Source organism: Ciconia boyciana, chromosome 9, assembly GCF_034638445.1.
Source record: "Ciconia boyciana chromosome 9, ASM3463844v1, whole genome shotgun sequence".
In the NCBI taxonomy this organism is placed as follows: Eukaryota; Metazoa; Chordata; class Aves; order Ciconiiformes; family Ciconiidae; genus Ciconia; species Ciconia boyciana.
In genome coordinates, this window is record NC_132942.1 from 24,965,155 (window position 1) to 24,991,090 (window position 25,936).

At 67.7% G+C, this 25,936-nt stretch overlaps 4 protein-coding genes across 8 annotated transcripts; 1 reads left to right on the plus strand and 3 right to left on the minus strand.

Annotated features, from left to right (window-relative positions):
• Positions 1–1,187: 1,187 nt before the first annotated feature.
• Positions 1,188–5,009, minus strand: LDHD (lactate dehydrogenase D). Its single transcript, XM_072873821.1, has 10 exons — positions 4,951–5,009; positions 4,375–4,516; positions 4,133–4,274; positions 3,216–3,375; positions 2,952–3,151; positions 2,745–2,873; positions 1,836–1,963; positions 1,660–1,750; positions 1,468–1,579; positions 1,188–1,393 (listed from the first exon to the last, which is right to left on the minus strand). Exons 1-10 carry the CDS (start codon positions 4,992–4,994, stop codon positions 1,228–1,230), a joined length of 1,314 nt encoding a protein of 437 aa, XP_072729922.1. The 5' UTR covers positions 4,995–5,009; the 3' UTR covers positions 1,188–1,227.
• A 1,229-nt stretch (positions 5,010–6,238) lies between these two features.
• LOC140656647 (chymotrypsinogen 2-like) lies at positions 6,239–8,832 on the minus strand. 2 transcript variants are annotated; one of them, XM_072872614.1, is made up of 7 exons: positions 8,784–8,832; positions 8,540–8,643; positions 8,332–8,411; positions 8,131–8,218; positions 7,079–7,259; positions 6,472–6,609; positions 6,239–6,399 (listed from the first exon to the last, which is right to left on the minus strand). In XM_072872614.1, exons 1-7 carry the CDS (start codon positions 8,830–8,832, stop codon positions 6,239–6,241), a joined length of 801 nt encoding a protein of 266 aa, XP_072728715.1. The 2 variants fall into 2 exon arrangements, with proteins under 2 accessions (XP_072728715.1, XP_072728714.1); XM_072872613.1 differs by having other exon boundaries at positions 8,140–8,218; positions 8,763–8,832.
• A 1,013-nt stretch (positions 8,833–9,845) lies between these two features.
• Positions 9,846–12,443, plus strand: LOC140656637 (chymotrypsinogen B-like). Of its 2 annotated transcripts, none has more exons than XM_072872588.1 (7): positions 9,846–9,915; positions 10,035–10,138; positions 10,267–10,346; positions 10,460–10,538; positions 11,422–11,602; positions 12,072–12,205; positions 12,282–12,443. In XM_072872588.1, the coding sequence occupies exons 1-7, from the start codon at positions 9,846–9,848 to the stop codon at positions 12,441–12,443; spliced, it is 810 nt and encodes a 269-aa protein (XP_072728689.1). The 2 variants fall into 2 exon arrangements, with proteins under 2 accessions (XP_072728689.1, XP_072728691.1); XM_072872590.1 differs by having other exon boundaries at positions 9,846–9,894; positions 10,460–10,547.
• A 4,295-nt stretch (positions 12,444–16,738) lies between these two features.
• BCAR1 (BCAR1 scaffold protein, Cas family member) lies at positions 16,739–24,040 on the minus strand. Of its 3 annotated transcripts, none has more exons than XM_072872645.1 (7): positions 23,886–24,040; positions 22,099–22,785; positions 20,647–20,808; positions 20,318–20,422; positions 18,699–19,847; positions 18,378–18,467; positions 16,739–18,003 (listed from the first exon to the last, which is right to left on the minus strand). In XM_072872645.1, the coding sequence occupies exons 1-7, from the start codon at positions 23,895–23,897 to the stop codon at positions 17,488–17,490; spliced, it is 2,721 nt and encodes a 906-aa protein (XP_072728746.1). In that variant the 5' UTR covers positions 23,898–24,040; the 3' UTR covers positions 16,739–17,487. The 3 variants fall into 3 exon arrangements, with proteins under 3 accessions (XP_072728746.1, XP_072728744.1, XP_072728745.1); XM_072872643.1 differs by lacking the exon at positions 23,886–24,040 and adding an exon at positions 23,263–23,700; XM_072872644.1 differs by lacking the exon at positions 23,886–24,040 and having other exon boundaries at positions 22,099–22,942.
• Positions 24,041–25,936: the final 1,896 nt, after the last annotated feature.

Genomic DNA, 25,936 nt, shown 5'->3' on the forward strand with positions numbered 1-25,936 from the left:
TCTCCCTTTTGGAGATCTCCACCCTGGCCCCGGCAGCGTGAGACGGGGACTCTGCCCCACGCCGGGAGCGGGGCCACTGCTCCCCCCTGCCAAGCTGCAGGGGTTCGTCTTTCAAGTGTTTACAACGAGAAAAAAAAAGAAAAAAAGGAAAAAAAAGAAGAAAAAAAAAGAGAAAACCGACAAAAAAAACCAAAAAAACCAAAACCACAACTGAAGCTTCGTGTTGACTGGCGTGTTCTTCGATTTGAGCTTCCCTGCCCCGGTGATGTTTACAGACTGGTCACTCTTTAACTCAGCTATAACCACTCAGAGACTGGAGAGCCGCAGCATCCCCGCCGCCCCCTCCCGCCGCTCCCCCCACCAGGCTCTTCTTGCCAAAATCGCTCCCCCCCTTTCTTTCCATTGCCTTTGAGTCGAACCCTTTCGAGGAGGGTACGGGGGAAGGCCCCCAATGGCCCCTCGGATGCCCCTGGCCATGGGGGTGCCTTTGCTGGAGGTGCCAAGACGGAGTCGTTTCATGGCAGTGACCCCCACCAACCCATCCCCATCCCCTCCTGGTGCGGCGGGTGTGTTTTTGTTGGTGAGACCTCCCCTGCCGGTGGCCGTGCCCCTGCAGGAAACCTTTCTGTATTTATATATTAAAAAAAAAATGGGGGGAAAAAACTGAGTTCAGAGCTTGGGGGGAGCTTCCTTCATTAGTCAAGGTGTTTTGATATGGTATTAAAACAATGTTCAATAAAATATTCACTGTTATTTTATTTCACTGGCTTTCTTGGTGAAGCAGGCGATGCCTGCAGGGTGCCGGAGCCCCCCACCCATGCCGGTGCCCTTTTGCCATGTCCACCTTGGTGTGGAGATGGCCACGGTGGTGCTTGGCACGTCCCAGAGGGCTCCCAGCCCTGCACCACCAGCACCGCAGCTCTGGGGAGGTGTCTAAAGTGGGTCCCTCCGGTTCCCCTGCCCTGTGGGTGTCTGTGTGTGCACTGCTTGGGACAGGGACCCCTGGGGAGGGGCTGGGGTGTCCTGTCCCCACAAAAGACATCAAGGCGCATGGAGGCTGCGGGTGCAAAGGGGTTTATTGGGGGGGTTGGAGATCCCCAACCCACAGGTGTGGGGATGGGCATGTCTGGGGCAACAGGGAGGGTGGCAGCACAGGGCAGCTGGGCCACCCCAGCCCTGACGCCAGGGGGCTGCCGTCCCCCCACTGCCTAGGTGCCACGGGTCCCCTCAGAGCACCTTGCCGGGGTTCATGAGGTTGTGGGGGTCCAGCGCGGCCTTGATGCGGCGCAGGGTGTCCAACCCCTCCTGGCCCAGCTCCTCCAGCAGCAGCGCCCGCTTGCCCAGCCCCACGCCGTGCTCCCCGGTGCAGGTGCCCCCTGCAGCCAGTGCCCGCCTGTGGGACGGGGGGGTCAGGGGATGGCACGGGGCCATCTGTCCCCGTCCCCCCCGGGGGGTCCTCGTCCCCACCTGCCCAGGCGCTCGGTGAAGGCATGGACACGCTGGGCCTCAGCCGGGTCCTGGGGGTCGAAGACGAGGAGGCAGTGGAAGTTGCCATCGCCCACGTGTCCCACCATGGGGCCTGCAGGGCTGCGGGTCAAGCGGGGAGGACGGCGGCCCCCCAACCGACCCCCCTGCCCCAGGGGCAGCGGCCCCGCTGACCGGTGAGGCCGGAGTCCTGCAGGTCCCGCTTGGTCTCCACCACCACGTCGGGCAGGCGGGAGATGGGCACGCAGACGTCCGTGGAGTAGCCCTGGGCCGGGCAGGGCAGAGCCGTGGCGCCTGCAGCTCCATGGGGCACTGCCGCCATCATCCCCGTGCCCATGCCTGTCCCTCACCTGGCAGCCGGGCCGCAGGGCCAGGGCAGCATACCAGGCGCTGTGGCGCATGGCCCAGAGCTGCCCACGCTGCTCCGGCTCCTCCGCCCAGGCCAGGCCGGAGCCACCGTTCAGCCGCACGATCTCCTCTGCCGGCGGCCAGGAGCCCTGGGACGGGGCCGAGCCGGGACCCGCAGCAGCCCCAGGCACCCGGCCCTCGCCCTGGGACCCCCAGTCCCCATCCTGGGTATCCATCCCACACCCCAGGACAACCCTGGTCCTCCTGTCCCTGGGCACCTGTCCCTTGCCCTGGGCCCCTCAGAAGACACTCAAGCCCACGCACCCATCCCCCACCCTGGTGACACCCCCCACTCCCTCCCGGTTCCCCAGTCCCCATCCTGGGCCCCCATCCCTGGTCCCCCTTTCCCTTGTCCTGCGCACCCATCCCCAAGACCCCCAGACCCTCAGCCCTCTGGTCCCCAGCTCTGGGCACCTGTCCCTCGCCCTGGTGACCCCGAGGTTCCCCCAGTCAATGGCCCTGAGCACCCAGCCCTCATCCAAAGACACCACAGGTCCCCCCGTCCCCTGTCCCTGGGCACCCATCCCATACCCCAGAGCCACATCATGGCCCTCCAACACCATCCCTCACCCCGGGACACCCCTGGCCCCCGTTTCCATAGGCAGCCATCCCTTGTCCTGGTAAGACCCTGACCGCCCAGCTCTGGGCACCCATCCCTCACCCTGGTGACCCTCCAGGTACTCCAGATCCTGTTCTTGGGCACCTGTCCTTCACCCCAGGACACCTCTGGTCCCCCGTCGCCTGTCCCTGGGCACCTGTCTCTCACCCCTGGGTGCCCACCATGGTCCCAAGGCCCAGGCACACTGTCCCCAACCCCAGTCAGCCCGTCCCCGTGCTGGCACCATCCCTACCCGCCTGCCGCTGCTGCTCAGCCAGGCCATGCGGGGAGCCGTGGAGCTCCAGGAGGAGCGTGGCCGCCGCTGGCAGCTCCAGCCCACTGAAGCGGCTGCAGGCACCCGCCATCACCTCGTCCAGGAACTCTGGGTGGGAGGAGGCGGTGCTGAGCCCCGCCACCAGCCCCTGGCCCCCTGGCCCCACTGCCGGCCCCCAGCACTCACCCATGCGGGCCACGGGCACAGCGGCCTGCAGCACCTGGACGGTGCAGGCCACGGCTGCCCGCACGCTGGGGAAGGCGGCGGTGGTGGCAGCGGTGGCTTCGGGCAGGGGGTGCAGGCGCAGCGTGGCCTGGGTCAGGAAGCCCAGGGTGCCCTCAGAGCCCACGAAGAGCGAGGTCAGGTCGTAGCCGGCTGCCCGCTTCCTGCGTGGGGCCAGTGAGCTGGTGCCCGCATGGCCCCAGCCCATCCCGGACCCCCGGTGCCCACCTGGCCTGGCGCCCGGGGCCTGCGGTGTGGAGCAGGCGCCCGTCGGGCAGCACCACACGCAAGTTGAGCACGTTGGGCCGCATGGTGCCATAGCGCACTGCGTTGGTGCCCGAGGCACCTGTGGCCGCCATGCCACACAGTGAGGCGTCCGCACCGGGGTCTGCGGGCAGGGGATGGGGACAGGATGGGCAGCTGGCGTGGGGACAGGGCCAGGGGATGTCCCCATGGGACCTCATGCCATGCCTGGCAGGCACCCCGGGATCCAGGCCCTGCGGCAGCCCCAGTACACCTGGGGACTATGGCGACCCCAGTACCCCTGGGACCATGGTAACCACTCCCCCATGGACACTCCTAGGACCACGGCACCTCAGTGGGGAACGCCAGCACCCTTGGGACCACAGTGGACACATGGGCACCCCCAGCACTTCTGGGACGACAGCATTCCCAGTCCCATGAGGACCCCAGCACCCCTGGGACCATGGCAACCCCAGCCCCATGGGGACCCCTCTCACACTGCTGGGACCATGGCACACCCAAGGTGACACACACACACACACACACACACACCCACACCCAGCACCTCTGGGACCGCGGCACTCCTGGGACCCCGGCACCGCAGCCCCATAGGCTCCCCAGCAACCCCTGGGCAAACCCATGGGCATCCGCAGCAGCACTGGGACCATGACACCCCCATCCCCCAGGGGACCCCAGCACTATTGGGACCACAGCACCCCCAGCCCCATGAGCACCCCTGCTACGCCCCTGGGACCACGGCACACTTGGCTGTATGGGCACTTGCAGCACCCCCAGTGCTCCCAGCACCCCCAGCTCCCAGGTGTCCCCAGCACCACCGCTTCTGCCACCCCCAGCCCCAGGGTCCCCCCAGCTTCTCCCCAGTGCCCCAGCGCCCACGGTACCGACGGGGAACCAGAGCCCCGTGCCACGCAGGTGGCTGTTGAGGGCCTTGCGGGTGACGCCAGGCTCCACCACCACCGAGAAGTCCTCGAGGCTCAGCTCCACGATGGCGTCCATGCGGCTCAGGTCGAAGCAGACACCACCCTGGCACAGGGGCACCGGAGGGGCTGGTCACGGCCAGGCACCAAGAGCCCCCACGCAGGGGCCGTGCAGGGAGTGCCGGGGGTGCCGGGGGGGCCTGTACCTGCACGGCGTTGACGCCGCCCTCGAGGCCGGTGCCGGTGCCGAAGGGCACCATGGGCACGCGACAGCGGTAGCAGAGCGCAGCCAGCTCCTGCACCTGCCCCACCGCCTGGGGCCACACCACGGCGTCCGGGGGGGCGCAGCTGGGGGACAGGGCGGCACCGCTGCCCCACGGACCTCCCCCTCCCCGAGACCCTTCCCCTCCCCAGCCTCTTCCCCTATCCCATGACCCTTCCCCTCTGCAGGCCCTTTTCCTGCCCAGACCCTTCCCTTCTCCATGCCCCTTCCTCTCCCATGCCCCTCCCTTCACCATGGCCCCTCCCTCCGCAGACCCTTTCCTTGCCCACACCCTTCCCCTCGCCATGGCCCTTCCCATCCCCAGGACCCTTCCCATCCCCAGGACCCTTTCCCTCCCCAGGACCCTTTCCCTCCCCATGGCCCTTCCCCTCCCCACATCCTTCCTCTCCCCAGACCCTTCCTCTCCCATGCCCCTTCCCTTCCCCATGACCCTCCCCTCCCCAGCCCCTTCCTCTCCCCAGGACTCTTCCCCCCAGGGGTCGCAGCCCCAGGTACCCACTCGTGCATGGACTCATCATGGCCGTGCTGCTCACGCACCGCCATGGCCGTGGAGACGTTGTTACCCCCAACCACGGCCCTCAGGGCCTCCACGAAGTCGGGGGGAAGTGGGCACTGCGGGGGGGGAGGCAGGGCGAGGGCACCGTCAGGGCGGGGGCGGGAGGGTTCGGTCTGGGGGCCATGGCTCTGGGACCCTCACCCGCAGCCAAGGGCATGGGGCCACACCGGGAGCCCTGGCCCCCAGTGCCCCCCCCCGTCCCTCCGTGCCCCACAGGAGCCCTGTGCCCCCATCCAGCCCCACCTTGGAGCAGCAGCTCCGGCGCCCCAGGCCCCCCCCCAGCCCCAGCACCCGCCGCAGAGCCATGCTGGGGACAGCCAGCACCCGGCCAGGGCCACCACCAGGACGCTGCTCCCCCCCCCCCCCCCCGCCCCCGCTGGCCCTTCCCATCCCCTCCCGCTGCCACCGGCACCGTCACGTTAAGGTGGCTCCGGCTGACAGGGCCGCGGGGCTGGAACAAGCGTCCCCTCCCAGCCGGGGGGGCCCTGTACCGCCAGCCCTCCTGACGGGGGTCCCCATGCTCGGCCAGGTGTCCCCACAGCTCAGCAGATGTCTCCACGCCTGACCATGGCCCCACATGTCCAGCCAGGTGTCCCCACACCCCCCCACGTGTCCTCACGCCAGGCCCTGTGCTCCCATGTCTGGCCAGGTGTCCCACTCCCCAGCCACATGTCCCCGTGGGAGCTCACAGACTCCCACACCTGGCCTCGTGTCCCCACACCTGGTGTATGGCTGGGTGTCCCCGAGCCTGCTCAGGTGTCCCTGCACCTGGACGTGTGCCCCTGCCTGGCTCAAGTGTCCCCAGGGGAGGCCACATGTCCCCAGGCCTCCTGCCCTCCTTGGCCAGGGGTCCCTAAGCCCAGACAGGTGTCCCCGTGCATGGTCTCAGTCCCTGCGCTCGGCCATGTGTCCCCACACCTGGCCAGGGGTCCCTGACCCCATGGGAGGCCACACATCCCTGTGCCTCCAGCCTTCCTGGCCAGGTGTCTCTGTGCCCAGACGGGTGTCCGCATGCCCCCCCAAGCCTCATGTCCCCGTGACGAGGCAGGTGACCCCGTGCCTCCAGCCAGGCCAGCCAGCTGTGTCCCCATGCCTGGAGAAGTGTCCCCGCAACCACCGCGTGCCCGGCCATGTGTCCCCCAGCCGTCCGGCTGCCCCACGCCCCCCCTCCCGCCCATCCCGGTGCCAGGGAGGAGGCAGCGTGGTGGGGGGCAGCGCTTTATTGCCGGCCTCAGTTGGCCGCCAGGATGGAGTTGATCCAGTTGCGGAGCATGGTGACGCGAGCGTAGACGCCGGGCACGTTGGGGTCGCAGGTGCTGCTGCCCCAGGAGACGATGCCCACCAGGGTCCAGGCGCCGTCCTTCTGGCACACCAGCGGGCCCCGGAGTCGCCCTGCGGGCAGCGGGTGAGCGCAGGGGCTGGGGGCCGGGGGGGAGCGGGGTGGTGGGGGGGGCCTGGGGGCACCTACCATACAGGAGGAGGCGCCGGCGGCGCCGGCGCACACCATCACGTTGGCGATGCGGTACCCCCAGTACTGCTTGCACTGCGCGTTGGTGAGCAGGGGCAGGGCCACCTGCTGCAGCACCGCTGGCGTCTCCGAGGCTGCGGGCAAGCGGGGCAGTGTCAGCGCCAGGGACGGGGACAGGAAGGGGAATGGGGACAGAGCTTGGGACGGGGATGGGGATTGGGATGTGGACAGGTATGAGGAGGGGGACAAGGCCGGGGATGGGGATGGGAGTGGAGATGAGGACAGGAATGGGCCAGGGTTGTGGACTGGGGATGTGGATGAGGAAAGGGATGGGGATGAGGATGGGGATGAGGAGGGAGACAGGGATAAGGATGGGGACAGGGATGAGCATGGGGATGAGAACAGGGATGGGGATGGGATGGCATGGGATAGTGATGGGGGATTGGGATGGGGATGAGGATGAGGACAGGGATGGGGATGAGGAAGGGGACAGGGATGAAGACAGGGATGGGAATGAGGATGAGGACGAGAATGAGGACGAGGATGAGGATGAGGACAAGGACGGGGTTGGGGACGGGGACGGGCACAAGGAAGGTGCAGTACCATTGGGGTCCGTGAGCCCCCAGCCGGTGGTGACGCAGGTCATGCTCCCCGGGAAGTCATCGGTGGCCTGGGGCAGGCAGACAGGGGACACGCGGGCCGACAGCCGCGCCGGGGTGGCCAGTTTGAGCAGCGTGATGTCGTTGCGGATGGTCAGCATGTTGAACTTGGGGTTCTTGAAGACCTGGAGCAGGCAGCACCGCTCCCAGCGCCCGCACCTCCAGCCAGGGCGCTGGGCACCAGGAGCTCCACAAGGAATGACAGCGACCCCAGGGACTGATGAGGACCCCGGGGAATGGCCCCGTGGGTCCCAGGCTGACAGGGTCCCTGGGGTGCAGATCCCAACCCCTGGGGCACAGGGTCGCAGAGTCGCAGCAGGGACTCATGGGGACCCAGGGAGCAGACTCCAAGTCCTGGGCTGATGGGGACCCAGGGAGCAAACCCCAACCCCGGGGACGGATGGGTGGCAGGGACACCCTAGGGACCAAGGACGCCAACAGGGACGAGGGACACCAACAGGGACCTAGGGGACCCCGGGGAAGCAAACCCCAACTCCCCAGCTGAGGCGTACCCACGGAGCAGGCGACAACCCCAGGTACTGATGGGTGCCAGGGACCAGGGAGCAGGGGCCAGGCCCCAATGCTCAGGGCAACGGGGCCACCAATGGGCCCATGTCCCACCCACGGTTGCTGCTGGCCGGGGACCTTGGGGCTGCTCGGGACCTCACAGGGCAGACCCCAGCCCAGGGGCACTGGGGAGCAGGGACACCCCAGGTCACATCACCCACAGGGACTAATAGGGAAACTGGGGACATAACCCCATCCCTTGGGGGTCCTGGGGATGGGGTCCCGACTCCCAGGATGAGGGGGAACAGAGACTCCCTGGGGGACCCAAGCCCAGGGATGTGGGGCACCATGGACACCCCAGGGGACCTGCCTCTCAGGATAAGGGGACCAGGGACCTCCTGGGGCCCCAACCCCCAGGACAAGGGGGACCCGGACCAACAGGGCTCCCTGTGGTGGCCATGGGACCCCACAGGCACACGGACCCCGCACTGGCAGTACCTTCTCGATGGCCAGCTTCTGCTCATCAGCGGAGGGCAAGTCCTGGTCGTATGCACCCACCACCACAGTGTCAGTGGTCCTGGGCACAGGCAGGCGCTGAGCACCGGGCACTGGCACGGGGATAGAGTGTTCCTTGGACACCCCGTGCCCGTGCCCAGACCCGGGCCAGACGGCAGTAGAGCCGGTGCCTACCTGACACCGCAGTGGGCAGCGGTGACCACCCAGTTCTCGCTGATCAGCGACCCGCCACAGAAGTGGAAGCCGTTGTGGCGCTGGCAGGGAGAGCGGCCGTCAGCACCCGGCACTGCTGGCACCGCCGCCGGGGTGCTCTGTGCCTGGCCCCAGCACCCACCCTGGCACCCAGCACAGCACCCACCCTGGCCCAACCGTGGGCACTCACCTGGAGGGAGACCTGCCATGGCCAGGACCCCGGCACCGCCGGCTCCCCATTGACAATGCGGTTGTAGCCACGGATGACAGGCGTGATGGCGGGCACGCCACAGCCTGTGGGGCACAGGCAGCCGTGGGATGGGGGTTCTGGCTGCCCCGGCCCCATGCCCCCGCATCGCTGCCGCCCCCCCAAGTGCTGAGCCCACCCCGCCGAGCCCCGCAGCCCCACGCACTTGCCAGGGAGAGGGTGGCACGGGCAGAGCCCGCCAGCGCCAGGCAGCTCAGCAGCCACAGCAGAGCCATTGCCTTCGTGGGGACAGACCCTGCCTGGGGCTCGGCACCTCTTATACCTGCCCCTGGGCATGGCCCTGCCACTGGACTTGCCGCTGCAGCCTTGGCAGATAGCATGGCACTCAGCTCAGCTCTGCCGGCACAATGCCAGCCCTGGCACCATGGCCATCGCCCAACCCCTGGGTGCCCCGGGAGCCTGGCCGCAGGAAAGAGGTAGGGACTCCGTGCCCCAGCCTGGGGACCAGCTGGGAAGAGCTCTGCAGACCAAACCCCAGGTGCTGGTGGGCACCAGGTTGCCCAGGCATCAGCCTTGGCCCCTCATTGCAGCTGTGGCCACAGAAGGCAGAGCATTGCTGGCAGGTGAAGGGAGGGACCCTACCCCCGCTGCTCAGCGCTAGGGTCCAGTGCTGGGCTGCCCGGTACAATAGGGACAGGGACATACTGGAGAGAGTCCAGTGAGATATGGAAGAGACAGGAGCACCTCTGATGGAAATGGGGGGAGGGTGCAATGGGACAGAGCTAGGCTCTTTCCACTGGTGCCCAGTGCCAGGAGCAGAGGTGAGGGGACAACCTGACAGGCAGCAGGGTTCCTCTGATTATCAGGAGACACGTTTTCACTGTGGGGTGACTGAGCACTGGCACAGGTTGCTCCTGGTGGCTGTGGAGTCTCCATCCATGGAGATACTCAGAAGCCACCTGGACATGGTCACTGGGTGCTGGACCAGGACCAGGTGAGCTTCAAGGTCCTTTTCAGCCTCAGCCACCCCGTGACCTGGTGATAGCCCGCCCCATGCACCAGGCCAAGGAGCACATTAAAGCCAGCACTCAGACACCACCAGTGCTGTCCCACAGACCTGGCCAAGGCCACCAGCTCCAGGTGCCATGCTCCCAGGCCCTGTCCAGGTGCTGTGCTGGGTGCCATGCTATCTGCCAAGGCTGCAGCGGCAAGTCCAGTGGCAGGGCCATGCCCAGGGGCAGGTATAAGAGGTGCCGAGCCCCAGGCAGGGTCTGTCCCCACGAAGGCAATGGCTCTGCTGTGGCTGCTGAGCTGCCTGGCGCTGGCGGGCTCTGCCCGTGCCACCCTCTCCCTGGCAAGTGCGTGGGGCTGCGGGGCTCGGCGGGGTGGGCTCAGCACTTGGGGGGGCGGCAGCGATGCGGGGGCATGGGGCCGGGGCAGCCAGAACCCCCATCCCACGGCTGCCTGTGCCCCACAGGCTGTGGCGTGCCCGCCATCACGCCTGTCATCCGTGGCTACAACCGCATTGTCAATGGGGAGCCGGCGGTGCCGGGGTCCTGGCCATGGCAGGTCTCCCTCCAGGTGAGTGCCCACGGTTGGGCCAGGGTGGGTGCTGTGCTGGGTGCCAGGGTGGGTGCTGGGGCCAGGCACAGAGCACCCCGGCGGCGGTGCCAGCAGTGCCGGGTGCTGACGGCCGCTCTCCCTGCCAGCGCCACAACGGCTTCCACTTCTGTGGCGGGTCGCTGATCAGCGAGAACTGGGTGGTCACCGCTGCCCACTGCGGTGTCAGGTAGGCACCGGCTCTACTGCCGTCTGGCCCGGGTCTGGGCACGGGCACGGGGTGTCCAAGGAACACTCTATCCCCGTGCCAGTGCCCGGTGCTCAGCGCCTGCCTGTGCCCAGGACCACTGACACTGTGGTGGTGGGTGCATACGACCAGGACTTGCCCTCCGCTGATGAGCAGAAGCTGGCCATCGAGAAGGTACTGCCAGTGCGGGGTCCGTGTGCCTGTGGGGTCCCATGGCCACCACAGGGAGCCCTGTTGGTCCGGGTCCCCCTTGTCCTGGGGGTTGGGGCCCCAGGAGGTCCCTGGTCCCCTTATCCTGAGAGGCAGGTCCCCTGGGGTGTCCATGGTGCCCCACATCCCTGGGCTTGGGTCCCCCAGGGAGTCTCTGTTCCCCCTCATCCTGGGAGTCGGGACCCCATCCCCAGGACCCCCAAGGGATGGGGGTTATGTCCCCAGTTTCCCTATTAGTCCCTGTGGGTGATGTGACCTGGGGTGTCCCTGCTCCCCAGTGCCCCTGGGCTGGGGTCTGCCCTGTGAGGTCCCGAGCAGCCCCAAGGTCCCCGGCCAGCAGCAACCGTGGGTGGGACATGGGCCCATTGGTGGCCCCGTTGCCCTGAGCATTGGGGCCTGGCCCCTGCTCCCTGGTCCCTGGCACCCATCAGTACCTGGGGTTGTCGCCTGCTCCGTGGGTACGCCTCAGCTGGGGAGTTGGGGTTTGCTTCCCCCGGGGTCCCCCTAGGTCCCTGTTGGTGTCCCTCGTCCCTGTTGGCGTCCTTGGTCCCTAGGGTGTCCCTGCCACCCATCCGTCCCCGGGGTTGGGGTTTGCTCCCTGGGTCCCCATCAGCCCAGGACTTGGAGTCTGCTCCCTGGGTCCCCATGAGTCCCTGCTGCGACTCTGCGACCCTGTGCCCCAGGGGTTGGGATCTGCACCCCAGGGACCCTGTCAGCCTGGGACCCACGGGGCCATTCCCCGGGGTCCTCATCAGTCCCTGGGGTCGCTGTCATTCCTTGTGGAGCTCCTGGTGCCCAGCGCCCTGGCTGGAGGTGCGGGCGCTGGGAGCGGTGCTGCCTGCTCCAGGTCTTCAAGAACCCCAAGTTCAACATGCTGACCATCCGCAACGACATCACGCTGCTCAAACTGGCCACCCCGGCGCGGCTGTCGGCCCGCGTGTCCCCTGTCTGCCTGCCCCAGGCCACCGATGACTTCCCGGGGAGCATGACCTGCGTCACCACCGGCTGGGGGCTCACGGACCCCAATGGTACTGCACCTTCCTTGTGCCCGTCCCCGTCCCCAACCCCGTCCTTGTCCTCATCCTCATCCTCGTCCTCATTCTCGTCCTCATCCTCATTCCCATCCCTGTCTTCATCCCTGTCCCCTTCCTCATCCCCATCCCTGTCCTCATCCTCATCCCCATCCCAATCCCCCATCACTATCCCATGCCATCCCATCCCCATCCCTGTTCTCATCCCCATGCTCATCCCTGTCCCCATCCTTATCCCTGTCTCCCTCCTCATCCCCATCCTCATCCCCATCCCTTTCCTCATCCACATCCCCAGTCCACAACCCTGGCCCATTCCTGTCCTCATCTCCACTCCCATCCCAATCCCCGGCCTTGTCCCCCTCCTCATACCTGTCCACATCCCAATCCCCATCCCCGTCCCAAGCTCTGTCCCCATTCCCCTTCCTGTCCCCGTCCCTGGCGCTGACACTGCCCCGCTTGCCCGCAGCCTCGGAGACGCCAGCGGTGCTGCAGCAGGTGGCCCTGCCCCTGCTCACCAACGCGCAGTGCAAGCAGTACTGGGGGTACCGCATCGCCAACGTGATGGTGTGCGCCGGCGCCGCCGGCGCCTCCTCCTGTATGGTAGGTGCCCCCAGGCCCCCCCCACCACCCGGCTCCCCCCTGGCCCCCAGCCCCTGCGCTCACCCGCTGCCCGCAGGGCGACTCCGGGGGCCCGCTGGTGTGCCAGAAGGACGGCGCCTGGACCCTGGTGGGCATCGTCTCCTGGGGCAGCAGCACCTGCGACCCCAACGTGCCCGGCGTCTACGCTCGCGTCACCATGCTCCGCAACTGGATCAACTCCATCCTGGCGGCCAACTGAGGCCGGCAATAAAGCGCTGCCCCCCACCACGCTGCCTCCTCCCTGGCACCGGGATGGGCGGGAGGGGGGGCGTGGGGCAGCCGGACGGCTGGGGGACACATGGCCGGGCACGCGGTGGTTGCGGGGACACTTCTCCAGGCATGGGGACACAGCTGGCTGGCCTGGCTGGAGGCACGGGGTCACCTGCCTCGTCACGGGGACATGAGGCTTGGGGGGGCATGCGGACACCCGTCTGGGCACAGAGACACCTGGCCAGGAAGGCTGGAGGCACAGGGATGTGTGGCCTCCCATGGGGTCAGGGACCCCTGGCCAGGTGTGGGGACACATGGCCGAGCGCAGGGACTGAGACCATGCACGGGGACACCTGTCTGGGCTTAGGGACCCCTGGCCAAGGAGGGCAGGAGGCCTGGGGACATGTGGCCTCCCCTGGGGACACTTGAGCCAGGCAGGGGCACACGTCCAGGTGCAGGGACACCTGAGCAGGCTCGGGGACACCCAGCCATACACCAGGTGTGGGGACACGAGGCCAGGTGTGGGAGTCTGTGAGCTCCCACGGGGACATGTGGCTGGGGAGTGGGACACCTGGCCAGACATGGGAGCACAGGGCCTGGCGTGAGGACACGTGGGGGGGTGTGGGGACACCTGGCTGGACATGTGGGGCCATGGTCAGGCGTGGAGACATCTGCTGAGCTGTGGGGACACCTGGCCGAGCATGGGGACCCCCGTCAGGAGGGCTGGCGGTACAGGGCCCCCCCGGCTGGGAGGGGACGCTTGTTCCAGCCCCGCGGCCCTGTCAGCCGGAGCCACCTTAACGTGACGGTGCCGGTGGCAGCGGGAGGGGATGGGAAGGGCCAGCGGGGGCGGGGGGGGGGGGAGAGCAGCGTCCTGGTGGTGGCCCTGGCCGGGTGCTGGCTGTCCCCAGCATGGCTCTGCGGCGGGTGCTGGGGCTGGGGGGGGGCCTGGCGCGCCGGAGCTGCTGCTCCAAGGTGGGGCTGGATGGGGGCACAGGGCTCCTGTGGGGCACGGAGGGACGGGGGGGGGCACTGAGGGCCAGGGCTCCCGGTGTGGCCCCATGCCCTTGGCTGCGGGTGAGGGTCCCAGAGCCATGGCCCCCAGACCGAACCCTCCCGCCCCCGCCCTGACGGCGCCCCCGCCCTGCCTCCCCCGCAGTGCCCACTTCCCCCGACTTCGTGGAGGCCCTGAGGGCCGTGGTTGGGGGTAACAACGTCTCCACGGCCATGGCGGTGCGTGAGCAGCACGGCCATGATGAGTCCATGCACGAGTGGGTACCTGGGGCTGCGACCCCTGGGGGGAAGAGTCCTGGGGAGAGGAAGGGTCTGGGGAGGGGAGGGTCATGGGGAAGGGAAGGGGCATGGGAGAGGAAGGGTCTGGGGAGAGGAAGGATGTGGGGAGGGGAAGGGCCATGGGGAGGGAAAGGGTCCTGGGGATGGGAAGGGTCCTGGGGATGGGAAGGGCCATGGCGAGGGGAAGGGTGTGGGCAAGGAAAGGGTCTGCGGAGGGGAGGGGCCATGGTGAAGGGAGGGGGCATGGGAGAGGAAGGGGCATGGAGAAGGGAAGGGTCTGGGCAGGAAAAGGGCCTGCAGAGGGGAAGGGTCATGGGATAGGGGAAGAGGCTGGGGAGGGAAGGGTCTCGGGGAGGGGAGGTCCGTGGGGCGGCGGTGCCGCCCTGTCCCCCAGCTGCGCCCCCCCGGACGCCGTGGTGTGGCCCCAGGCGGTGGGGCAGGTGCAGGAGCTGGCTGCGCTCTGCTACCGCTGTCGCGTGCCCATGGTGCCCTTCGGCACCGGCACCGGCCTCGAGGGCGGCGTCAACGCCGTGCAGGTACAGGCCCCCCCGGCACCCCCGGCACTCCCTGCACGGCCCCTGCGTGGGGGCTCTTGGTGCCTGGCCGTGACCAGCCCCTCCGGTGCCCCTGTGCCAGGGTGGTGTCTGCTTCGACCTGAGCCGCATGGACGCCATCGTGGAGCTGAGCCTCGAGGACTTCTCGGTGGTGGTGGAGCCTGGCGTCACCCGCAAGGCCCTCAACAGCCACCTGCGTGGCACGGGGCTCTGGTTCCCCGTCGGTACCGTGGGCGCTGGGGCACTGGGGAGAAGCTGGGGGGACCCTGGGGCTGGGGGTGGCAGAAGCGGTGGTGCTGGGGACACCTGGGAGCTGGGGGTGCTGGGAGCACTGGGGGTGCTGCAAGTGCCCATACAGCCAAGTGTGCCATGGTCCCAGGGGCGTAGCAGGGATGCCTGTGAGACTGGGGGTGTCATGGCCCCAGTGCTGCTGGGGTCCACATGGGTCTGGGTGTGCTGTGGTCCCAGGGGATGGTGGGGAGCCCATGGGGCTGGGGTCCCAGGGGTGCTGAGGTCCCCATGGGGTGCCGTGATCCCGGAGGTACTGGAAGTCCTCCCTGGGTGCAGTGGTCCCAAAGGTGCTTGGGGTGCCATGGTCCCAGGGGTGTATCAGGGGTGTCAAGGGGACTTGGGGTGCCGTGGTTGCAGGCATGCCAGGGTTCCTCTTGTGCCATGGTACCTGGGAGTGTTTGGGTCCCCATGGGGTGCCATGGCCTCAGGGGTGCATCAGGGCCCCATCCCCATGCCAGCTGCCCATCCTGTCCCCGTCCCCATCCTTGTCCCTGTCCCCTGCCTGTCCCCTGCCTGCAGACCCCGGTGTGGACGCCTTGCTGTGGAGCATGGCGGCCACAGGCGCCTCGGGCACCAACGCAGTGCGCTATGGCACCATGCGGCCCAACGTGCTCAACTTGCGTGTGGTGCTGCCCGACGGGCGCCTGCTCCACACCGCAGGCCCCGGGCACCAGGCCAGGTGGGCACCGGGGGTCCGGGCTGAGCTGGGCAGGGGCTGCGCAGCTGCCGGCTCACTGGCCTCACGCAGGGTGCTGGGGGCCAGCAGTGGGGCCAGGGGCTGGTGGCGGGGCTCAGCACCACCTCCTCCCACCCAGAGTTCCTGGACGAGGTGATGGCGGGTGCCTGCGGCTGCTTCAGCAGGCTGGAGCTGCCACCGGTGGCCACGCTCCTCCTGGAGCTCCATGGCTCCCAGCACGGCCTGGCTGAGCAGCAGCGGCAGGCAGGTAGGGACAGTGCCCACAGGCGGATGAGGTGCCTGGGGCTGGGGGCCATGATGAGCACCCCGGGACAAGGGATGGGTGCCCAGGATGGGGACTGGGGAACCATGGGGTGGGTCACCAGGGTGAGCAATGTGTTTGGGCTGGGGCTCTGCTGAGGGGACCAGAGCAAGGGAAAGGTGCCCAGGGACAGGAGACAGGGGGATCAGGGTTGTCCTGGGGTGTGGGATGGATACCCAGGATGGGGACTGGGGGTCCCAGGCGAGGGCTGGGTGCCTGGGGCTGCTGCAGCTCTGGGCCACACGCCATATGCCATCCTGGCCCTGCAGCCCGGCTGACAGGTGAGGAACAGGCATGGGCACGGGGATGATGGCGGCAGTGCCCCATGGAGCTGCAGGCGCCACGGCTCTGCCCTGCCCGGCCCAGGGCGACTCCATGGACGTCTGCGTGCCCATCTCCCGCCTGCCCGACGTGGTGGTGGAGACCAAGCGGGACCTGCAGGACTCCGGCCTCACCAGTCAGCGGGGCCGCTGCCCCTGGGGCAGGGGGGTCGGTTGGGGGGCCGCCGTCCTCCCTGCTTGACCCGCAGCCCTGCAAGCCCCATGGTGGGACACGTGGGCGATGGCAACTTCCACTGCCTCCTCGTCTTCGACCCCCAGGACCCGGCTGAGGCCCAGCGTGTCCATGCCTTCACCGAGCGCCTGGGCAGGTGGGGACGAGGACCCCCCGGGGGGGACGGGGACAGATGGCCCCGTGCCATCTCCTGACCCCCCCGTCCCACAGGCGGGCACTGGCTGCAGGGGGCACCTGCACCGGGGAGCACGGCGTGGGGCTGGGCAAGCGGGCGCTGCTGCTGGAGGAGCTGGGCCAGGAGGGGTTGGACACCCTGCGCCGCATCAAGGCCGCGCTGGACCCCCACAACCTCATGAACCCCGGCAAGGTGCTCTGAGGGGACCCGTGGCACCTAGGCAGTGGGGGGACGGCAGCCCCCCGGCGTCAGGGCTGGGGTGGCCCAGCTGCCCTGTGCTGCCACCCTCTCTGTTGCCCCAAACATGCCCATCCCCACAACTGTGGGTCAGGGACCCCCAATAGGTCCCTCTGCACCCACACCCTCCCTGCACTGTGATGTCTTTTGTGGGGAGAGGACACCCCAGCTCCCTTCCCATGGAGTTGCTCCCCAGAGTAGGCACACACAGACACCCAGGAGCTGGGGGGGTTTCTAGGCAAATCTTTATGCTGCTGGGAGGCAGGGGGCTGAGTTTCGGGGGGCTGTGACTCCATAGCTCCGGGAACCAGCGGAAGCTTCCCCTGTGTTCAAAAGGCACCATTTTTGGTTCACGTTTCAGTTACAGCTGGTACAGTTCAGACCCTTCCTGCCCCCAGCCCCCCATCACCCCTTACCCCCCTGCGGACCCTTATCCACAGCCCCCAGCACACAGGGGGACAGCACATCCCATCCCTCCCACACTGCTCCCCAATACAGGCTGTCCCACTGTGAGGAGCAGCTTCCACACCATTAAAATCCACTGGAGACTGCTCAGGAGCCCCCCTAGGAGGGGAGCAGCCACAGCATCACCCCAAATTGCCAGGCACATCCCTGTCTTAATTCAACAGGGATCCTGCCTCCCGGCCAGGAACACATGCCAGTTTTGTACGGAGAGAGGACAGTGGGGAGGGAGCAAGCACGAATCCACCTCCCCACTTTGCTTCATCACTGGCACAGCTCCGAAACCAATCCTGGCCTCTGGCCAGAAGGAGGAAGAAGAGGAAGGGGGATGATGGCTGCAGCCCCTCAGCTCTCTACCCCCTCACCCCTCCACCACCCTAGGCCCCTGGTGAGCGTGGGAGTCTCTATGTACATGTCCGCTTACACCAGGCAGAGAGGGCTCTCATGGAGGGGGATGCATGTCTGGGGACAGGGTGGGGGCCATGGGAAGGGGACAGCAGCCTGGGGCCATCACATGGCCGCCAGCTGGCCCAGCACCATCCTGAACTGCTGCGTGCTGTTGGCAAGGTCCTTGACACGCTCCACCATGTCCTTAGAGGCGGCGGGAGAAGGGTAGTGGAGGGCGGCTGCCTTGGTGGTCACCACGATCTCTTTGAGCATCTCGCAGAGGAGGTTGCTGTAGTGCATCACCTTGTGCTGGACATCCTGGGCCTTGGCCTGCCGGGACAGTGTGTCCCCGATGAAGACGAGCTTGTGGGCACTGAGGATGACGAACTTGCTGTGGGCCACAAAGATCTTGGGGGGTTGGTTGGTGCTGACGGCGGTGAAGAAGGCGTCGACGGCATTGGTGAGCGTGGTGAGGTTGGCCTCGCACTGCTCCAGGTAGAAGAGGAGGAGCTGGCGGTCGGCAGGACACAGGACCCCACCACCCCGTGCCAGGCCGTAGTGCTGGGGGGGGCTCCAGTTGGACAGGTCATTGTCGATGGGGCGCGTCACCTCCTGCTCCAGGCGCTCGAACTGCTTCAGCTGTGGGAGGGACGGGTGTGAGGCAGGACAGCCATCGAGCCATCACTCGCTCCCCTCCCTGGAGCCACCAGCACGGGTGGCCATGGCCACTAGCCCTGGGTGACAGCTATGCCCCAGGGAAAACAGCAAGGGACAGCGTCAGCCCCAGGACAGTCAGGCCAGGCTCCCCTCCAGGAGCAAGGTGCCGATGCCCCTCTCTGCTGGCACAGCATTGGCATTGGGAGGCAAGCCAGAACCCACCATGGGGACAGCCACACGAGAGGGGGCCGTGGTCCAGACTGGCAGTGGGGGGGTACAAGGAGAGCAGGACCCAAAGCCCCCTGCCCACTCCAAGAGCTATGCCCAGTGGCACTTGCCCACCCCAGCTTTGTTACCTGCTGGTGCTCCAGCTGGTCCTTGCTCTGCCGGATGATGTTGCCTTTCTCCAGCAGCTCCTTCTGGGTCTTCTCAAACTCCTCCTTGCCCTGCAGGGAAGGAAGGGGCATGACATGGGGTCAGCAACCCCGGCCTTTTCGGGAGCGAGCCCCTGCCTGCCCTGGGACATCCCTGGTCCCCACAGTCCTCAAGCCGGAGGGTAAAAGCAAGATGAGGGTGGCAGAAGCACCACCGCAGTCAGAGCTGCCTGATGCCCTTGTGCCAGAGAGCCACCAGCACAAAACCCACCCATGGGGAGCAGCCCCCCGGCCCGCGCCCACCTGGAGATGGACGTAGTCATAATCCTCCATCCAGCCGCTCTCGCTGTTCTCATAGGGCCCATCGGGTGACTCCTGGGCCAGTAGCTTGGGCGGGGAGGGCAGGGGCCGTGACTGGATGCTGCTGGCCTTGTCGGAGGGGTGAGGGGGCCCGTGGCCGCCACTCTCCGCCGCCGGCTTTGTCCGTTTGAAGAGGAGGGAGGCGTTGCCATGCAGGAAGGAGGCCAACTGCTTGGTGTCATCGGGGACGCCGCGTGAGTGCATGACAAAGTGCTCCAAGTCATCCGTGCCCAGCTTGCCACCGGCCAGGGCGCTCGGGGCCCAGTGGCAAGCGTCCAGCGCTTGGCCATGCCGTGCCAGGGCCTGGTAGACCTCCTCCATCTTCTGCAGCTGTTTGCTGAGCTTGGCATAGAGGGAGCGGTCGGAGGCCTGGGCGGCATTGCCCACTGCCCCCCGGGCAAACTCCAGCAGGTCCCGGAGGGCCGTCCGGACACCCTCGGCTGCCCCGCGGATGCTGGCGGCATTGGCCTCCATGTGCTCGGGGCTGCGCCAGTTGGCACCGATGAAGGACATGAGGTAGGAGACAGCACCGCCGACACCGTGCTGGAGCTTGGCCAGTGTCTCCATGGCAGCATCCAAGTCCAGGGAGAACTCCTTACCGGCTCCCTTGGCCGGCTCCTTCACGGGCACCACATCCAGCGAGGATGTGGAGATGTTGCTGCGGGTGCTGCCCGTGCTGGAGGCCGAGAGGCGTTTGGCGTCAGCGCCCTTGGCCTCGCGGTCCACTTGCGGTGGGACGTCATAGATGTACTCGCCCTCTGTGTCCACGGAGCCCTTGCCCAGGGTGTGCAGGTCCCGGGGCACGTCGTACACCTCCTGGGAGGGGAAGACCGACCCACCCAGCTTCTTGAGGCTGGGGGGCACGTCGTAGATCTCATGGGAGAGTGGCGGCTCAGGGGCACCTTTCCCAGCTGTCGGTGGCACGTCGTAGACATCCTCCGGCAAGTAGGGCTCCTGCTGGGCCAGGGCGAGGGGGTGGCGGGAGGGGTCGAAGGCTTTCTGCTTGGCAAAGGAGGGGGGCACATCGTAGGTCTCCTCCCGCGCCGGGCCATCCGGCACATCCTTACTTACCGAGGGGGGGATGTCGTACACCTGCAAGGGCAACAGCAGGCACCGTCAGCATCACCGGGAGAGCCAGCCCGGATCACACCTGCATGCACAGGCAGGCTGCGCCGTGCTGCAGTGAGCATAAATGCCAGCCCCGGGTGCACAAGATGGTGCTGGGTGTGCACCAGGACAGCTGTGCACCCCATGGGCACCCCTGTTCCTGGGGAGGCTGGCACAGCCCTGTCACAGCACGCCCAGTCTCCCGTGTCCCCTTTGGGGTGGGAATCACAGAATCCTAGAGCAGTCCAGGTTGGAAGGGACCTCAAAAGATCATCTGGTCCAAGCTCATCCCCTGGATGAGATCATCTAGCACCCTGTCCCCTCACGTCTTGAAAGCCTCCAGTGCCAGGGATGCCACCACATGCATGGGGAGGTTGTCCCAGTGAACAATTGTTCCCACTGTAAAATGTGTCTTTCTTATATGGAGAAGCTGGGAGCTTCCCAGCAGCGCTTACAGTTTGGTGCAGGTTCTTCTCCACGCTGGGGGGCACATCGTAGATCTCCTGCCCTGGGTCCTGCCCGTTGGGACCCTTCACTGCCATGGGGGGGGTGTCATAGACCTGGAGGCAGGGACACAGGACGGTGTGTCAGGAGCAGTGAGAGCACCCACCTCCTCCCAGGGACTGACTGGGAAGGATGAAGGCACCAGAAGAAGCCCCGAGGCCCGTAACATGCCCAACTTTGGGTGTAATTTGCCCAGGCTGGGATCCCAGGCTGTGCCAGAGCATCTCCCACATCAGGGGATAGAGCCAGCGACCCCTCCCTGCCCCCTGACCAGCCTCACCTCCTGGCTGAACTGGCTCGGGACACCCCCTCGGACAGGTGGCACATCGTAGATCTCCTGGGAGCCAGCAGAGTGGAGGTGGCGAGGGAAATCGTACGCATCCTGCTCGCCCTTGGGGGAGTCGTAGATGTACACTTGCCCCACACGGGTGGGCACCAGCACCTGGCACGAGGGAAAGGGATGAGGTGGGCATCACCGAGCATCCCCAGCCTGCCCCCCACCCCACATCAGCCCCCCCAAAACCCAGCGATGGGGCTGGAGAGTGGATGGGTGCCGGATCCCGTACCAGACCATCCGGCACCGGGCAAACCGGTGCCCACGGGAGGGCGCTCCCCGGCCGGGCGTGCACGCTCCTCACGGCAACGCCGCGGACGGGGAATGATATCACCGGTTATTTATAGCAGCGAGCCTCGGTGAGAGACAAAGCCCAGCCTGCTCGGCCGCAGCGTGCAGAAGGGACCAGCCGATTCAGGCACCGAGCCGAGGGCAGGGATCTGCCAGCACCCTGCGGGCGTTGGCAGATCCCTGCCTGCGGCTTAGTGCCCACCTTGCCACACCGTGGGGACACAAGAGCGGCAAATAACCAAACCCAGAGCGTTGTGGCACCCTGCCCAGGGGGCAAGAAGGGCTGAGCAACCGGCAGAGGTGCTGGGCTGGTCCCCCCTTTTAGGATGCTCCCCGTGCCCTGGCTGTGATTTGGCACCCCCGCCCCCCCCTCAGTGGCTGCTTCCCAGGGGCGTGAGTCAGGGTAGCCTTCCCGGAAAACACGATGCTGAAAGCAGCAGCGAGGTGCTTCACTAGGATGACGTGCCAGGGAAGTGGCAGAGCCAGGAGGAGCCTAGTGTCTGGGATGTAACCATTAGGCTGCCCTAGACAGGGCCACCACACTGGGATCCCCATGCTGGGGACAGATTGGTGGCTCACCCTTGCCTCACTGGCAAGCACTGGCAGACTCCCTGGCACGGCTGGGACACACTGGCACTGGCTGCCTGCCCCTGCCCGCACTCCCAGGAGGGAGGAAACACCTCAGCACTGCGCCAGGTACCACAGCTACCTCCATAGTTGCAGGGTCTAGCCAAGGGGCATCTCTAAGCAGCTCCTGGGTTACCAGCACCCCGTGCCCACCCCAGGCACGGCTGCCATGCCCTTTGTGACACCAGCAGAGCCCACGCGAGAGACCAAGAGGACCCGAGCACCAAACGCTGCGCCAGCCCTGAGCTGGGTAGCCCACACCAACTGGGGCACCTCAACCACTGCCGGGACACCCCCGGTGTGCCTGCTCCTGCCAGTGGCGCAGGGAAGGATGCCCACACACCCCCCGCGATGGGCACAGGGACTTCCCGCTCCAAGAGACAGTGGCGGGCAGATAAGCCTGAGCCCCAGAGCCCTGGCACCATGGACCACAGAGCACCCCGCAACTGTGCCGCCACCCCCCCAGGACCCCCATCCTACCTTTCCCTGGGGCTTGTGCCCTTCCCAGCTTCTCATGTCCAACGATGGGGGCACCTGGTAGATGTCTTGAGACTGACTGGCCGAGGGAGGAACCTGGTAGACGTCCTGGGGGGGGCTGGCAGAGCCCCCGGGGTACGCCTCCACTGCTTGGCCCAGGGAGGTTGGCACCTGGTAGATCTCCTGGCTGGGGCTGGGGAAGGCATGGGGAGGTGTCTGCTTCGGGTAGGCGGGTGGCTGCTTAGCCGGGGCAGGCGGAAACTGTCCGGTGGGCGCCGAGCCCGGGTAGAGACCTGGCTGCCCCTTGCTGGGGACCGGCATCAGGTAGACGTTGTCCCCTTGGGGGGCATAAGCAGGGTGCATGGGTGTGTACTGCGAGGCGGGCGACAGCGGGGTGTAACCCCCTTGGTGGTGGTAAGGCAGAGCCGGCTGGGGCACCGGCGGCTGCGGCGGCGCCTGCCCCTGCGCCGGGCCAGGCGCTTGCTGCTGCTGCTTCTTGTCGTACATCCCCACCAGGATCTTGAGGCGGTTCCCAGGGACGATGCCCTGACGGCCGTGGAGCGAGCAGAGCCACCAGCCGTCCAGCCCCTGGGTGTTGCGTTCCAGCACCGTCATGATGTCGCCCTTGCGGAAGGAGAGCTCGTCCGGGGACTCGGCCACGTTGTCGTACAGCGCCTTGGCCAGCACGTTCTGCAAGAGAGCCCCGCGCCGGTGCGGTGAGCCGGGCCCCGCCGGCCCGTGGGGAGTCATCCCGGCAGACGACGGTGCCCAGCACCGGGACGGAGCCCCGCGGGCCGGGGGCTTTGCTGAGCGGGTCCCGCCGGCTGGATCTCCCCGCTCCAGCCGCCTTTTCCTTCCCCGCTGGAGTTCCACCCATCCTTCCCGGAGGTGGTGCTAGGAAGGGGCCGGGCCCTTCCGCCTCCCCGCTTTCGGGGGGACCTCCTCTGCCTTTCCCTCCCCTTCCCGCCGCCGCCGGGGAGGAAGTGCCAGGGCGGTGAGTCAGCCGTCACCGTAGCCATCCCCACGCCAGCCGCCGCTGGGCCCAGGCCCCTTCCGGCCCGCGGTGCCGGCCATCCCCACGGCGGACACGGGCTGTGCCACGACGTCTCGCCCGGGCCACGGCACGGAGGCACCTGCCGGAGCTCTCGGGCCTCCGCCGGGACTTACCGGTGCCGTGGCGGCGGCGGGACAGGCCGCAGCCGGCCGTGGGCTCCCGCCGCCGCCCGGGATGGCGGGACCGGACCCGCAGGCTCTCCCGCCTCCCCGCAGCGGCCGGGCAGGGAGGCGGTGGCTGCCTGCTGCTGCCTGCTGCTGCCTGCTGCCGGGTTTCCCTGCCTGCTGCCGGCGCCCGCCCCGCCCGGCAGGGAGACCGCGGCCCGGGGAGGCCGGCGGCCCCGGTGGGGTCTCCCCGGCGGCCCCGGAGCGCCGTCGCCCGCCAGGCCAGGAGGGTTGCGGGGCAAGGCCTCGGCGCCCGCGGCACGGCGGGGCTGGGCCAAGGTCACGCCAGGGGGCTCGGCCGCCCCAGGGCGGGGGTGGGGTGGGGGGGGGGCCCTGTCCGCGCTCGGGGGGCCGGGCTGCGGCCTTCCTCATCCTCCTCCTCCTCCTCCTCCTCCACGGCGGGGCGAAGGCCGGGAGACCCCCCCCCCCCGACCGTCACCCCGCGGCCCCGCGTCCTGCCTGGGGGGGGCCGCGCGTGTCCCGCGTCCCCGCGCGCGTCCCCGGGCGCCGCGGGGAGGTTCTCCGCCCCCGCCTCCCTCCCCGGTCGGCGCCCGCCCGCGGTGGCCGCTCACCAGGTAGTTCATCTTCCCGCGGGGCTGCTCCGGCCCTAGCGCCGGTCGGCCGGGGGCCGGGGCCGGGCCGGGGGCGGCGGGGCGGGCGGGCGGCGCGGCGGCGGCGGCGGCGCTGTAGGGATCATTGCAGCGCCGTGCCCGCCCGGGCCCGGCGGCCCCGCCCGCCCCCATTGGCTGCGCCCGCCCGGCGGGGGGCGGGGCTGCGCGGGGCGGGGCGGGGCCGGGCCGGGGCGGGCACCGGGGGCCCCGGCCCCGGCCCGGGGGGAGCGGCGCGGGGCAGCCGGGGGGCTGCGGGGGTGCGACCGGGGTGCAACGGGGTGTAACGGGGTGCAGCGGGCGTGCAACGGGGTGCAGCGGGGGCGCGACGGGTGTGTGCCGGGGCTGCAACGGGGGTGCGGAGGGTAACGGGGTGCAACGGGGTGCGGAGGGTAACGAGTGTGCAAAGGGCGTGCAACAGGCACGGGGAGTACTGGGATGTGTTTGGCGTCTAACAGGGATATCGGGGGGGTGGGGGAGCACCGGGGGTGTAGCGGGGTAAGTGGGCATCTGATGGGTGTGGAACGGGGGTGCAGTGGGGGTGTCCTAGGTGGGTAACGGGCAAGGGGTGCAACAGGAGTGTTACAGGGGTGTAACGGGCAGGGGAGTGTAATGGGGGGGGTTACAAGGGTGTAATGGCGCATTACAGGGGTTTAATGGGCAGGGGCGTGCGTTACAGGCATGCAATGGGCTTTGGGCGCATACGGGTGTGTGTAATGGGTGTGTAGCAGGGGGAGGTGTGTGTGATAAGTGTGCAACAGGCACGTGTGCAACAGGTGTGCAGCGGGTGTGTAACTGGGGGTGTTCTGGGCAGGTAATGGGTGTGTAATGGGCAGGGGTGTGTAAGGGGGTGTATAAGGGGCAGGTAACGGGTGGGTGCAGGTGTGTAAGAGGAGGCGTGTAACGGGTGTGTAGGGGGAGTGTGCAACAGGTGTGTATGGCAGGGGTTGTATGACAGATGTGTAAGGTGGGAGGGGTGATGTGTGCAATGGGAGGCGTGTGTGCAAGGGCAGCGCACACTAGGGCGGGGTGTCCACACAGCGGGGGGGGGGCACAGGCAGGCAGGGGCAGCGGCGTTGCTCCCCCACAGCCCCTCGCCTTCCCCAGCTGGGGGGGGTCGGGGGTCACCCCAGTCCCACCTGGGGGCGGCATCGGAAATGAACCCCTGGGTTTAAACCCTTCTCCCCTCTCATTTGTTTTCCCATGGCTGCACATCCCGCACCAGCTCGCATGCTGCTCGGGGGCGGCGGCACACCATGGCACACACGGCACACCGTGGCACACCATGGCACACCACGGCACGCCGTGGCAGCCGGCACGCTGCCCGCCTGGCCTGTTCCAACAGCCCGGCCACGTGGCTCGCAAGCACCTTGACGGCCGGCAAGCCCAGGCTTGATGCCGCTGCATGCTGAACCGCAGTCCCGGCCCACAGCTCTGGTGCTGCCGGCATCTGCACAGAGCTGGGAGCAGGCTGGGAGGGCGGCTGCAGGGCTCCCTGCAAGCTGGGAGCTTGTGGGAGGCACGTGTGCGAGTTGCACAGATGTGCGAGCTGCAGGACTCCAAGCTGCATGGCCATGCATGAGCTGCAAGACGTGGTAAGCTGCATGGGCCTGCGTGATCTACCAGACATGCAAGCTGCATGGGCGTGCATGAGCTGCAGGACATGTGAGCTGCATGGAAGCACGTGACCTGCAGGATATGCACAAGCTGCAGGGACGTGCGTGAGCTGCATAGACGTGCGTGAGCTACACGGACACACACGCTGCTCACCAAGCGAGTGTGGCCCAGCACAGCAGCGTGCAAGAGCTGGATGTGCACAGCGGGGAGCACAGGGCTGCGTGTGAGCATGGACAGTGGTGCCCAGTGAGCGTGCAAAGCACGCACACGTGCAGGGAGCGTGCGAAGGGTGCCCAGGGCCACGTGGGCACACACGCGAGCAGGCAGCGAGCGAGCCTGCGTGAGAGCCATGGGGCCAGTGAGCAAGTGGCACTTGCTGAGGCAGGCCAGGAACGTAC

Excerpts from the sequence above, each read along its gene's own strand:
- LDHD (XM_072873821.1), bottom strand. The coding sequence starts at position 4,994 with ATGGCGGTGCGTGAGCAGCACGGCCATGATGAGTCCATGCACGA. Across the intron at positions 3,152-3,215 it reads GGCCCCGGGCGCCAGGCCAG|GAAGCGGGCAGCCGGCTACG; the intron begins GTGGGCACCGGG and ends GGCCCCACGCAG. Across the intron at positions 1,394-1,467 it reads TTCACCGAGCGCCTGGGCAG|GCGGGCACTGGCTGCAGGGG; the intron begins GTGGGGACGAGG and ends CCCGTCCCACAG.
- LOC140656647 (XM_072872613.1), bottom strand. The coding sequence starts at position 8,832 with ATGGCTCTGCTGTGGCTGCTGAGCTGCCTGGCGCTGGCGGGCTCTGCC. Across the intron at positions 8,644-8,762 it reads TGCCACCCTCTCCCTGGCAA|GCTGTGGCGTGCCCGCCATC; the intron begins GTGCGTGGGGCT and ends TGTGCCCCACAG. Across the intron at positions 7,260-8,139 it reads AGAAGCTGGCCATCGAGAAG|GTCTTCAAGAACCCCAAGTT; the intron begins GTACTGCCAGTG and ends TGCCTGCTCCAG.
- LOC140656637 (XM_072872588.1), top strand. The coding sequence starts at position 9,846 with ATGGCTCTGCTGTGGCTGCTGAGCTGCCTGGCGCTGGCGGGCTCTGCC. Across the intron at positions 9,916-10,034 it reads TGCCACCCTCTCCCTGGCAA|GCTGTGGCGTGCCCGCCATC; the intron begins GTGCGTGGGGCT and ends TGTGCCCCACAG. Across the intron at positions 10,539-11,421 it reads AGAAGCTGGCCATCGAGAAG|GTCTTCAAGAACCCCAAGTT; the intron begins GTACTGCCAGTG and ends TGCCTGCTCCAG.
- BCAR1 (XM_072872643.1), bottom strand. The coding sequence starts at position 23,685 with ATGAGGAAGGCCGCAGCCCGGCCCCCCGAGCGCGGACAGGGCCCCCCC. Across the intron at positions 20,809-22,098 it reads GGCACAAGCCCCAGGGAAAG|GTGCTGGTGCCCACCCGTGT; the intron begins GTAGGATGGGGG and ends CCCTCGTGCCAG. Across the intron at positions 20,423-20,646 it reads CGAGCCAGTTCAGCCAGGAG|GTCTATGACACCCCCCCCAT; the intron begins GTGAGGCTGGTC and ends CCCTGCCTCCAG.